The following is a 14,115-nucleotide window of genomic DNA, read 5'->3' as shown; positions in this document are numbered from 1 at the left end:
TCCCGTCCTCATTCGAGAAGCCGTTAGGCTACGTCACAATAGGGAAGAAAAGACTATTAAAACGTCTGTTTCATGTTTACTTTAAAGAACATGCTTATAAATGTCATTCAATCCGTCGTTCTGTGAGATCCAGTGATAACAGAACGAGTAGCCTCTATATGGTGTAAGTGTTAGTGCTCCACACACGCCCACACATAAGATCACAAACTCACAAATTGGGTTACACAATTCTGTTTACAGCCCTGTTAAAAGATGAAGTGCTAGTGCAAAGCCTTTTTGACACGTGAGAGCGCCACTGACCTTATTACTAATACTACGACAACAGCTGTAAACAGGCTTGTTTGTGTGAGCTGCTCAAATGCAGGTACCCAAAACACACCGGGTAATCTAAACTTAAACAACAGGTTGACATGTTTAAAATGAATCAGTTTTGCAACCGAGATTATCTTACAAACAAAAAAAATAAAGCATAATTTTATACATGATCACCAGTGAGAAAATGTGAGTAGTGATTGATTGTGGGTGGTTGCTTGGGGCATTATGATGCGGTTGCTAAGGTGGTCTGGGTGTTGCTAAGTAGTTGCTAGGATTGTTGCTGTGGTGTTGCTATGATTGTCTGGGTGGTTGCTAAGGAATTACGAGGGCATTCTCGGTGGTTGCTAGGGCATTAACTATTCCTGGGTAGCTGCTAAGGCTATAATGGCAGTGTTTTGGGTGGTTGCTAGGGCATTACTAGGATGTTTCTAGGAGTTACTAAGGCATTAAAGGATTAGTTCACTTTTAAAATGAAAAATCTGTCATCATATACTCATCCTTAAGTTGTTTCAAACCTGTATGAATTTCTTTCCTCTGCTGAACACAAAGGAAGATATTTAGAAGAATGTCGGTAACCAGACAGTTTTTGGTTCCCAATGACTGCCATAGTATATTTTTTTCCTACTATGGCAGTCATTGGGAACCAAAAACTGTCTGGTTACTGACATTCTTCTAAATATCTTCCTTTGTGTTCAGCAGAGGAAAGAAATTCATACAGGTTTGAAACAACTTAAGGGTGAGTATATGATGGCAGAATTTTCATTTTAAAAGTGAACTAATCCTTTAAGTCTGGTGTTCTGGGTGGTTGCTAGAGCAGGCATGACCAGGGTGATTCTATAGGTTTTTGTGGGTATAGTTGGTACGGCGTTAGTAGTTTGTTTTGGGTGGTTGCTAGAGAATCGCTAGGGTGTTCTGGGTGGTTGCTAACGTGTGGAATCCACTTGTACCAGATGCGGGCCAGATCTGGGCCGACACTATGTTAACTCTTTAAAATAAGTTAAGTAAATAAATTATGTTATACAAGATTCAACTCAAGGTTTAAGCGAGTTTAATGTAATTTAAGTTGAAATGATTTAAACATCCAAGTAGATTGTACTTAAAAATGTAAGGCAGCAACTTTTTTGACAGTGTGTTGACTATAAGTAACATTGCACCTACATGTCACCTATAGCCTAACTCTCATTAGAGTATTAGTGAACTCTCTTCCTTATCTGTTAACACTTTATTTTGATGGTCTTCCAACAGACATTCTAGTTCTACTGATTAGTAACTTTGCAAGTATGTCAACTTATTCTACTAACCCTTACCCCATATTCTGTTAACCCTACCCCTAACAGTCTACTAATACTTAACTAATACTTTAATGAGAGTTAGTTGACATAGGTGTAACTTTTCGTATAGTCAACAGAATGTCTAAAGTGGATCGTCAAAATGAAGTGTAACCATGTTAAAAAAAATATGAATAAACAATAATAATCAATCATATCCATCTGAATTCATTTAACTGGACATTTTGCTTATATTTGTAAAGTTAAAAAAAGAAACATTTGTTATGCAAACTGTCTCTCCTCAGATGTGTCTACTGGTTGCTGATGTGTTTCCTATAATGGCTCATTCACTTCCTCCTCGCGTGTGTGTGTGTGTGTGTGTGTGTGTGTGTGTGTGTGTGTGTGTGTGTGTGTGTGGGAGGAGCTCTGCCCTACACAGAAAAATAAAAATAACCTTTAGATACATGTGAGTAGATTTAGCCCACATCCTCACGTTTCTCTATTCCTCTCCCAAATCTAGTGTAAACTGAGTAGTGGAGAGGAGAAACAGAATGAAAATGGGGGAGAGGGAGCAAAGCCATTAAAATATGATGTTTTATTTAAAAAGTTTTGGAGGAACACGTTCAAATGATCTTCCCAATCTGTGTGAGAGGAGGCCTATATAACTAGCTCACCTAGTTCCTCCTTTTTTCTGCATCCCTCCACCACCCTGACTCCACCAGCCATCCTATCCCAGCCATGTGTACGGGGGTAGTACTCTGGGTTCGGGCCACATTCCAAGCACGCCAAATACGCATACTCTTTTACTCTTTATGATTATTTGTAAGTGTAAACTTGTGGAAAGAAGAATGGAGATATGGACATATGGCAAAATATGGACATAGGTTCTGTTTTATAAAGGAAAGGGGATTTGGAAGGTGGTTGGCCCATGCACATAAATCCATTCAGCTCACTGTCCATCAAAATGGCAGTGGCTGTAGCAGAGTGGCTGGCCTGCATGTTATCTCCCGACTCACCTGTGTCTGCATTGTGCTCCTTGTGTCAATCTCTAGCCTCGGGCTATTCATGGCAGCGTCTGCACACATTGAGAGTCACAGTTCTCAGAATTGCACTGTTAATACAGTGGCTTCATGTGATGGGTGAAACCAGATGTGTAGAGGTTTCTGTATATATGTTTATATATATATATATATATATATATATATATAGAGAGAGAGAGAGAGAGGGGGGGGGGGGGGGGGGGAGTCCCTTAAAGGAACTGTAAAACACCTGACATTAACATGCAGCACATCCTGATTTTGCAAAGTTAGACATGTTCCTTAGTCAACATATTTTGTTGATCCTTGAACAACATTCCTGTTCGAAAATGTATCCCTAAACCTAACCCTACCCATAAGTTTACAAGGGCCCCCTTATAAAAGAGGGCTCTCAGGGCTCCCTTGTAAAAGAGATTTGAATATCTCAATGGGACAACACCTGGTAAAATAAAGGATAAATAAAATAAAAAAGTTACAGAGGGAAATGATAGGTGAATAACAAATCTGATTGGTTGATTGGAATGTTGTTCCAGGATCAACACAGATGTTTATCCAGGAACATGTTGCACTTGGTGAAATCAGGTTATGCTTTACATGCATTTCATATCTGGATAGTATTGTTATTCTTTTGCACGGTTGCATTCCAAGATACAAACTTACTTGCTTGGTTTCTCCCAAGGAGAAACCTTTTCTTCTCCATTCTGTCCCCTGATGGAGTTTTGGTTCCTTGACATTTTCGCCTTTGTCGCCTTTGGCTTTTGGCTTGCTTATGGGGACACTTAATATTCAACAATATTAATGATCTGCCTGCATTGGCACCATTATGAGAACTGAACTGAGCTGGACGATGATATCACTGTTTTCTCCAGAGCGGCTATATATATGAACTAAATTAATAACTTTTTTACAACAAAAATAAACCATCACAAAATGTTCTTAAGCTGGACTGACATTATTTTCTTCTATCTGCTGTACAGCAGAAACAAACTTTGTTTTATTATTTTCCTGTTCCTATAACTGTAAAGCTGCTTTAAAACAATCTGTATTGTAAAAAGAACTATATAAAGGTGACTTGACTTGCTCAACAAAATGTAAAACAATACTATAAGTAATAAGTAATAAGAATATTAAAACATTGAAATAATATTCTAAATAATATATAAAAAAAACTTTTTTATTGAATATTAAAACCAATGACAGATAATTTAAAAAATATATCTTGTGTATAATATGTAAAAACATTGACATATCATTCGAAATAATAATTTAATGAATCTTAAAAAATATTGAAGGATATTTCAAAATAATAATTTAGCTTTTTTTTAAGATGGATTAAATATATATATATATATATAGACTATTGTGTTTCCCTATTCATTCCCATAAAGATAGAACTGTGTAGTGGGAAAAGGCCCCAACAAAAATAGAGAAAATTTGAGAAATTGCAGATTCCAGGTGGGATAATTAATTGGATATGTTTATCAAATCACGTGATCAGACTGCAGGACCTATACGCTTATGTTGTCTTTTTCACAATGGAAGATAAGAATAAAAAGGTCTAAAAAAAAACATGACAACACAGTCTGGCAGATAATGATTATTAGTAGCACAACCTCATCTTACTGGTCTAGTGACATGCACAACAAAATGTATTTCCTTTAGCTTATTTTGCGTAATAAGGTCAGAATCCATCCCTGACCACCTCTGAATGTACTTTCAGTGATTCGATCACGATGCGTTGTGATTTAGCTTTTAATGTAGTTAAATCCGATTATGATCCAATCACCAAAAACCAGGTGTGAAGGGGGCCAAAGAGCAGCAGCATGCGAAATACATGCATCTGTTCACAATACACAGACAGCTTGAGCGGTGTCGTAATTCAATTCACAGTATCTCTCCTCCATGCAGTAAACAAACCATTTTTCTTATTTGGAGATTGCAGTAAGACAGATGCTCCAGTATGTCTCCACGCAAAAGGACATGAGGACCATTCTGTGACTTGTTAGTGGTCAGGAGAATGTGTGATAGGTGGTAGATAATAACATTTAAATAACAAATCCACCTTTTTTTTGTAATTTAAACAGCTGAGGAGGGGTCGGCCCTCGCGGAATGAGCGCGCAAATACGAATTAAACACTATTAGATGGTAAACAGTCGCCTCTAATGTAATATAGGACCTTCCGCTCAATGAATAGCTAGGTACTTACTGAGGCAGAAATGCCCGTGTAAATTTGATCTCACTCTGTTTAATGGCTAATTGGCATATTTGCTGGAATTTGCCCTCTGGAATTTCCCAGATACTGCTGATGCAGACTGTTGTGGGGTGGTTACACAAAAAGGGAAAGTAAAAGCAGAAGGGGTGATGTGACAAAGCGAAAGTGAAAGCCACGATCTGAGAGTAATGTTGAAATAATGAACTCATTCGAGGGATTCCCAGTGAATGTCATGGCACAAAAAAAAACATTTAGGTTTTTACCATGTGCTATAGTTGGTTTGCAAACACAGGTGGGGCACGTACAGTATCTGCCGTAGCATCACGACTATGTGTGCATGGGGATAGCAGGTGCTTTCCAGGGTCAATGTCAATGCAGAACTCACAGTGGCCAAATGCTGGTACACTGAAACACAACTGTGTTCCTCTGAAGGGAAGTAAAGGGAATGTTTGACGGATTAAAGTCCCATGTTTAGGGACTTTACCGTTGGTGTTGGTGAAAAATTCTGGCTTAAAGGGATAGTTCACCAAAAAATATGTATTAGGAAATTTTCTTTCGTATGTTGAATACAAAATGAGATGTGAAAGAAAGAATGACTGATCTTTACCGATCACAAAAGTATATAGTGACAACAGGCTGTTAAGCTTAACTAAAAAGTTTAATAAAGATAGTTTAGAAAGCATAAATACCAAATTCTGTAGTCATACTATAGTTTTGAGTAAGAACCACAACAAAACGTAAAAGAAAAAGCCATCATCATTTATTCACTCTCATGTCGTTTCAAACCTGTATGAGTATCTTCTGTAGAACAAACAATTTTGAAGAATGCTTGTGTGCATACAATGTAAGTCAATGGGGTCCAAAACAACATTGGACCTAACTGACTTTCATTGTATGAAAACAAAAATAGGAATGAAATATTCAAACTGATTGACTGAAAATCAATAGTCAATGAGACTCTTTAACTAAAAGGATGTTTTAACTGCATCAAGACTTGGAGAGAGAGAAACTGCACATAGGGCAGCACGCATTGCAGTTCTCTAAACTTTGTTTGCAGACCAGATAGTTTATTATTGTGACATGCCAGTCAGGCCTTTATGCGAAACATCTAAGAAAACGTCCCCGAGCTGAGTGACCTTCTGGCCTATTGACCCTCCAGCACACTAAGGCTCAAAGCTAAAGTCAAGATTATTTTCTTGCCTTCATCTTTGCCCGAGTCGAACATCTGTCTCTTAAAAAGCAATGCCATATGCTGCCATTGTCTCGGGAGATTCTTATCTCGTCTTACTGATCGATGAGGCCGGCCAGATTAAAGCAGCAGGCATGTTTTGGGTAATAGCAGTGTGCGTTTAATGAGCTAAAAGTCACCTCTAGTGTAGAAACTCACGGAAAACTAGAAAATACTATAATGGCACATGCAGGTCTTTTGTAACACAGAAATTTTACAGCCGGCAATACTGTTTAGTCAAAGCTTTCGGTTAATAGGAAGAGGAAAAAGGAATGTTTGTGTAAAGTTGCCGATGTGTGAAACTGTATTGAGTGAGTAATTTGTGATACATCGATTTATAAAGCAATACAATATAACATCTCTCTTCTTCTGGCTCTCTCACTCTCTCTCTCTCCCTACCCTCCCCTCATCCCAGCTTGTGATGCTCATCAGTTGCCTTCTGAATGGAGAACAATAGGGCCTTTTGAGGATATAAATCTCACTCTGTGTTCAGGCATGAAATCTGGGCAACCAAACAAAAAGGGCCATTGAGTGTTGCGAAGAAAAAAACAAGAAAGAGATAAGATGCCCCACGTTGAGTATAGCAGAAACCAGTCAACTGCCCCTAGGCCGTATCTTAGAGAGAGAGATATGCTATTAAGAATCAGAAATAGACAGAGTTTGGAGTGGGTCACGCACCTCCCCTTCATGTCCTCCCCCGTGCTCTCACTTCCATCAGGGGCGAAGTTTGCTCAGAGGACACCGGAGCAATAACATCTCTTCCAGACAGCTGAGTTTAAAGTTTAAAAGTGCACTCCGTCTCAAAGTTCTCGCCTCTCACACCCTGAGGAGACCGGTGTCTTCTGCTGAGTCATGGAGTCCTGTCGGTGGTCCTACACAAAATAACATAAAACCTATATAATTATCATGGCTCGAATCGATCACACGCTAGAGCTCACATGCTCCTGAGAGCACGCTGTTGTTTAGCCGCTGTCAATGCATGGCACACACAGACATGTTTATCTGACCATCTAGTGGCATCTCTTTCACAAATCCCAAAAATGTTAAGCTCCTAATCTAACAAAATTTTAAATATTTGAATGTTTTTATTTAGCTATTAAGTTTCCTAAAGAGTTTCAAGGTCCATCCTTCCTTGTGACTCCCAAGAGTGAGAGGGCGTTCAGATGTTTCTGTAGCATCTCAGAATGAAACTTTAGAAGCAAAAACTGTGTTAAAGTTTGATTCGTTTCTATGAATTAATTGATTCAAAACTTGGATAGAACGACAAATTGTCATCACTCAAGAATTTAACATCATCCTGTGCCACTGTTCTTTTTTTTTTAAATATATATATATATAAATAAAATGTTATGTACATTCAAAAGTGTATGGTCAGTGAGTTTTTAATTTCAATCAAATTAATGAGAGTGAGAGTTAAGGCATTGATAATGTTACAAAAGTTTTCTCTTTCAAATAAATGCGGCTCTTTTGAACTTTACTTTCTGTTCATCAAAGATTTAAAAAAATTATAATATCACGGTTCCCATAAAAAATATTAAGCAGCACAACTTTTTGACATTGATAAAAATAAGAAATGTTTCTTGAGCACCAAATCAGCATGTTAGAATGATTTCTGAAAGATCATGTAATGCTGAAGACTGGAGTAATGATGCTGAAAATTCAGCTTTGCCAACAGTAAATTACATTCTAAAATAAATTAAAACAGAAAACACTTATTTTAATTTGTAATAATATTTCACAATATTACTGTTTTAACTGGATTTTTAACCCAATAAAGTTTGGGGTGTAAGATTTCAACCAAGGCTGCGTAGCCTTGGTGAGCATAAATCTTACACCCCAAACTTTTGAATGGTAATAGAGATTAATTGCTTTTCATTACTATGTATTGCTATGTTGGTGCATATAAATTAAAATAATTAAATAAAATGTTTCCCTGTGGGTTTCCTTTACTGAAAGACAATAAACATGCCATAACTGTGTTTTAGTTCTTACATGAAACATGAAACCAAAGATTGAGATATTGCCACTGAGATGGGCAGCAAATCAGCTCAGAAGCCTTTTAAAGGCACCAAGGGGGATCTGGAAAACTCAGAGGAATGTGAACTCTGCTCACTTGACCTTAAGGTCACAGTGGCAACCACTGAGCCTACCAGAAAACTCTGCTTTAGTTGGGAACAATTCTAAGAGACTTGAATGTGTCATTTATTCTTTCCTTGGCAGATTTCCCCCAGCTTTCACTGCGCTGGACTCTGTAAAGTCAGCATCTAGTTTCAGTTGAGTCCATAATGCTGTAGGGCGATCAACCCCCACATTCACACCATCACCATCCTCCTCTCTCGCTCCCTGCTGTGCCCGAAACAGTCACAGAACTGAACAGTGACTGAGACTAGTTCTCACCTGCCCTGCCCGGTCTGATGTCCCTATCATTGGCATATCAGCACTCCCATTGACATTCATGTGCGAGATGTTGCTCCTGCACGAGCTATCTGTTGTCTGGCCATGCAGCTCCACAGGGATTAAAACACCAAGCCAAAGAAGACTCTCTGCTGGATGGAAGGTGTGAACTGTAGGCCTCACTGTGGAGGACGCTGGCCATTTACTCTTCCCTATAACTTTCGAATGATCTGGCGACAATAAAGGCCATTCAGCCATTGGGAAAGGGGAAAGCGAGAGTCTGACGCATGGATGATGAGGTGATGTGTCCTGACCCGTCATCAAGAAAATGAACCACATCACAAAAGCTCCGGGCACAAGAAAACTCCCCCTCCTCTCCATCACACCCATCCCCCAACTCTCTCCCTGGAGAAAAAGAGGAGACTGTTTCAATATATGAGCTTATTCATTACATTCTCTCATCTGACACACAAAAAACGTATTCTGCCCCGTTCCCCCTCCCTGGGGTTCTGAGAAAGTGGCGAGATGCATATGCGGTGAAACATTCTTCATGAGCGATTGCATGCCTTGCATTCCTCCACAAACAGTTTAGACTTTATGTCATTTGACAAGGCCGAAGAGAAAAAAAATGAGGGCTACGTGAAGAAGGAAAAGGAGAATGGAAAAAAAAAAGGAAAAAGATTTTTATGTTGTGTATTATATCTCAGGGAATCCTTGGTGGCACTTTGAGAAGATCTGATTATCAATAGAAAACCGAGAACCAATAAAACAGCGTTCCTCAACTGACAGATTGCAGCCCGAATGGGTCACAGGTCTGTTCTCATGCTAAATGCACATAATAAAATGCAACTAACCATAAAATCGTATATAGATAGGATCGTAAAATAAATCGGCTTATCAAATGTTCAAAGGGATGAGACATTTCTTGCCATATCTGTTCGTAATGCCAAAGGTTAAGTCCTATCAAACTTTATGGTAGTTTGGTGCAGATTCATACGTCACTTATTAATGTGGCTAATAATAAAACATAGTTTGGCCTTTGCTCCATGTTTACCAGGCTGGTAAATCACACTTTTGCTGTTGTTTATGTACACTTATACCTATGTGCTATGTCATATTAATATATTGTTTATTGTTATGCAAATAAATATATATATAAATAAATGTCAATGTTTCAAGCAAAAATAATTTTTGTCATTCATTGATTTCTGATTCAACACTGTAATGTGTACATTTTTTAGTACCACCGAATGTTGTGTTCATATTGCTATTATACACATATTAGCAGAATGTAAAATAGACAATATAGTAATCTTACTGTTAATTCATTTCTAGAGTACACACGCATTAGCTATTTACCATGAACAGTTTAATGAAGCGTACAGGTTGTTTATCAGAGAAGTGGGAAAGAGTATGCACTTATATTAATCACTGAATGGTACTGTTGTTTTGAGGACAGTGAGTTGAGTATATTGGACTACAGAGTAGACTACATTCACCACGGACATGTCATAAATGCTTTAGTTCTAGTGTGAGGGTGAATGGGTTCAATTAAACTGAAACCCCATTGCTTTCAGTAAGCAGAGAATTCAACAAGTCACCCTGTTGGTTCCCTCTTCTTTCTAGTTTGATGCCATTTTCTATTTCCATGGACGTAAAGTGGAATCAAAGAGGTGGGACATGGAGGGTTCTATAAGTGGGCGGGGCCGTGCCTCAGATTGGTTCGAGTTCCCGAGGCACGCCCATGGGCGGGGCTTTGGGTTATCTTGAAGCGCTGTGGAACTAGAACTGGTAGTAGTAGGTCGCCTTCGACGCTCACGGGTGGAAGACAGTGGATCATCTCAAGTTTTCCTTATAAAGGAAAAAAACCACCAACTTTCCTCGCGCCTTTGGATGCACGTTACGCCATTTGGTCTGGATTATTCTTCCACCTACCTGAATTTGAGTTCTTTTTAATTTACTTTAAAACCACATTAAGCATAATGGGATCCCAGGCATCAAAGGGAGGAGTGGCTGTGGAGGGGAAAGCCGCCGCTGCTGACCCGGCTGCCGTCAAGACTAACGGACAGGTAATTCATCTCCCCATCTGCGACACACCCACATCTGACCAACAAGTGCTTCGGCGAGAGTTGCAAAACCACCGTCAGCCATTTAAGCATCACTCTGAGTGTGACGAAAAAGACGGTGATTTTAATGGGAAAACAACGAAATAGAAGAAGTATACCATTTATGCATTGTCTTATTTATCATTTCATGTCTCGTGGCAGTGGCAGGCGGGAAAACCGAACTGTTTCTTTCGAGAGAATCACATTAGGCTATTTAAACGGTTTCCTGTCTTGAGCTGAAAGCTTTTTTTTTTTTTTTTACGTGTTCATGATTTATTTCTGCCGTTAAAGTCCGTTTCCATCGCTTGGAGACGGTCGGTGTTGTTGCCATGCGATCTCCATTAATGCCAGTGTAGGAGGATGCTGCACGTATTCACTATGCATGGGTTAACAGCAGGGGGTTGCGATCAATCTGGAAAATGTGGTTGTAATTGGTATTTGAGAATATAGTTTTGTTTTTTAAATTCTTTTTATTTCAGTATTGTATACAGTCTATTCGATACATTTTTGTGTTAGTTTATCATTTGTCCTTTTTTATTTATTTCATTAAAAAAAATATATATATCTCGTGAGGTTATGTCGGGTTCTGCTTGCTTTTTTCTTTTCTTTTTTTCAATGAAGCGCGTGGAGTCATAATTTGCAGACGCACGAGCTTTAAAGTCTAGACATTGAGACGAGAGTCCACACTTGGTCAAGCTTTTGAGGTTTTATGTGACAAAACGTCTTTCTTATCAATGAGTGTACTTCTATTTTACGTTACTTTTTTAAACCGACGTTTGTAGTTATTCTACCGTCGATGGATAAATGGTGAATGAAACTCAATGAAATTCTCCATCGTGCTTCGCTCGATCTCAGTCTTTTGTTCCAAAGCTGCCGTCTCGTTTCGCATTGTGTGTGTTCGGTATGGCTCTATCGCCCTCGCTCGGTGTTGTGCGGTACTGCAAGGCGTCACCTCGAAGACATGCATTATTTACGTGACGGGTCACTGATGTGTCCGTCGACGATTGAGGGAATGCCCTGCTACATATGTGTACATTGTAGACCCATAGTGAATATTCAAACATATTAGTTTCTGTTGCATTAATTTTTAATGTCAATTTTGTTTTTCGTTTTCTCAGGAGAATGGCCACGTTAAGACCAATGGTGATGTCTCTGCCAAGGCAGAGGGAGACGCCGCCACCACTAACGGTTCTGCGGAGGCAGCCAAGGAATCTGAGGCTGGAGCCGTCGATGCCATCGAGCCCGCGCCCGCCGCCGAGGGAGAGCCCGCCAAACCAGAGGGCGAGGCCACCAAGGAGACCCCCAAGAAGAAGAAGAAGAAGTTCTCCCTGAAGAACTCCTTCAAATTCAAGGGCATCTCGCTGAAGAAGACCAAGAAGAGCGCTGAGGTGAAGGAAGAGGCTGCTGCTGATGCTGCTCCGGCCGCCGAAGAGAAGCCAGAGGAGAACGGGGCGGCCACTGAGGAGAAGAAGGAGGAGGAGGCCAAGGCCGAGGAGACACCCGCCCCCGCCGAGACCCCCAAGGCCGAGGAAACCGCAGCCAAGGCTGAGGAGCCTGCTGCCCCTAAGGAAGAGGCTGCTGCACCTGCTGCAGAGCCCACAAAACCAACAGAGGAGACCAGCTCAACACCTGCACCATCCGAACAGAAGGAGTGATTGTACTCACAAAGGACTTTGTGAACTGTTTTTCCAAGAAAAAATATATATTTATATATATGTGTATATGTATACATATGTATATATACATGGATATATGTATATGTATATATACACATGTATGTGAAAAAAAAGACTCCTCGTGCCACTTTCTTCAAGATTAATAACAAATGACAGACTAGATTCACTAGTTCACTTCCCTGATTATGGCTCAAAGATCTGGAATTCCGAGCGAAAGCCGAAACCTTTTGGAGGCAGGATGTCTGTGCAAGAGTGAGTTGAGGATGGAATCAAGGAGGAGCATCTTTCAAGCCCACCACCGAATAGATGCGACTATACTGATGAATTGTGCAAGATAAACATCACCACATATAATGACTGTTAAAAAAAAAGGAAAACGAAAAAGACTTGCCAACTTTCTACATTCCTATATTTTAACCCAAATTTAAGTATTTTGTGGTGTATAGAGAACCATTTTAAATATCCAGAAGGCTTTGTCTCGTTTGTTTGAAATCGCATTTTAATTTTCATCTTGGCTTTAAAAAAAAACAAAAAAACAAAATAAAAACACATTTGAGCTTGCTATGTTCACATTTGAAGTTTTAAAAGAAGCAGAGTTGTTATGTGTTAAATGTGAGCCTTGATCTGCTTTTTGGTCTCTGTAAATACATTTGACCAATTTTGTTCTTTATTTTGCTAATGTTTAAAGATGTTACTGGTTTTATTGTAAAGTTGATAATGGTAAATAAATGTTGGTTACCTACAGATGTTCACTTTGTTTGTCCTTCTTCACAGTGGCTATGTTTTTACAGAAGTCACTCATGAGCCACTTTATACATTCAGACATGTAAAATGAATAGAAAACCTCATACTGACCGTTCCATATAGATCCATACGACTAGCCAAAAACCTAATAGTAATGTGGCCATGTTTAAATGCAGTTTATATGTGAAATCAATTTACTTTACTTCAAATTTAAGTATCTTGATATAAGACTGAGGTACCATTGTAAAAGCCTAATTCCCCTAAAAATGAGCACATCTCACAGTTAAGTAAAATGATATAATTAAATAATCAATAGTCATTTGTATTTCGTTACATGGTTATGCTTCACATTTCATTCATGGTTCATTCAACCTCAGACGATTTTGCGAGACAAAAAATCACAGTTTTCAATAATTAGGCTAATTGTTAAACTTTTTTTCTAATTAGCAGAGATTTCGCTGAGGATGATAATAGGCCGTTTACTAAAATAGACGTAAGTTCAAGGGATACTAAAACTGAAAAACATTGCTTGCTGTTCTATTTTTCTCATTTACCGTCTTTGGCTGAGTAACCATCACATTGTAATTAATATATATATACATATCCGTATTATTTATTTATTTTTCTCGTCTGTCTCTGGTAATGGCAACAGATTTATCGCTGAGGATTAGGGAATCAAATGTAATCTTATGGCGCCATCGTGTGTCGGATTGCAGTATTGCAGTCACATTTGCAACAATCAACTACCGGTAGTTTCATATAGGGACTTGTGGACTAAGAGAAAATGTTTAGAAATATTTAGTGCACTTAGTGTCGGGTTTCTGAAAGAGGCTGTTTTGTTTTCTTGCATATCCATTCTAATTAAACAAACAGTCAAATGTAAGCATTGGATTAAAAAATGTAACACTCTTATTTCTTTTTGGCACTTTTTCTCTTTATCACCCTCGTCTATGTTAATAAGTTAATATGTTTATAGGCATATGCACCATCTGGCATAATAGAGAATATGCGCTGACTATGCTGCATGAATTTTGACGAAAGAAGGGATTATGTGGTCTGATATGATTATATTAGCCTTCATTTCAAAGGGATAGTTCACCTAAAAATTAAAATTCTGTCATCATTTACTCACCCTC

At 38.8% G+C, this 14,115-nt stretch overlaps 1 protein-coding gene across 1 annotated transcript; it reads left to right on the top strand.

The window, feature by feature from the left end:
• Positions 1-10,253: 10,253 nt before the first annotated feature.
• Positions 10,254-12,982, top strand: marcksl1b (MARCKS-like 1b). Its single transcript, XM_079591766.1, has 2 exons — positions 10,254-10,523; positions 11,678-12,982. Exons 1-2 carry the CDS (start codon positions 10,437-10,439, stop codon positions 12,212-12,214), a joined length of 624 nt encoding a protein of 207 aa, XP_079447892.1. The 5' UTR covers positions 10,254-10,436; the 3' UTR covers positions 12,215-12,982.
• Positions 12,983-14,115: the final 1,133 nt, after the last annotated feature.

Source organism: Phoxinus phoxinus, assembly GCF_949152265.1.
Source record: "Phoxinus phoxinus genome assembly, chromosome: 19".
Lineage (NCBI taxonomy): Eukaryota > Metazoa > Chordata > Actinopteri > Cypriniformes > Leuciscidae > Phoxinus > Phoxinus phoxinus.
The sequence above is the reverse complement of the archived record's forward strand: the minus strand, read 5'-3'. Positions and strand labels throughout refer to the sequence as shown.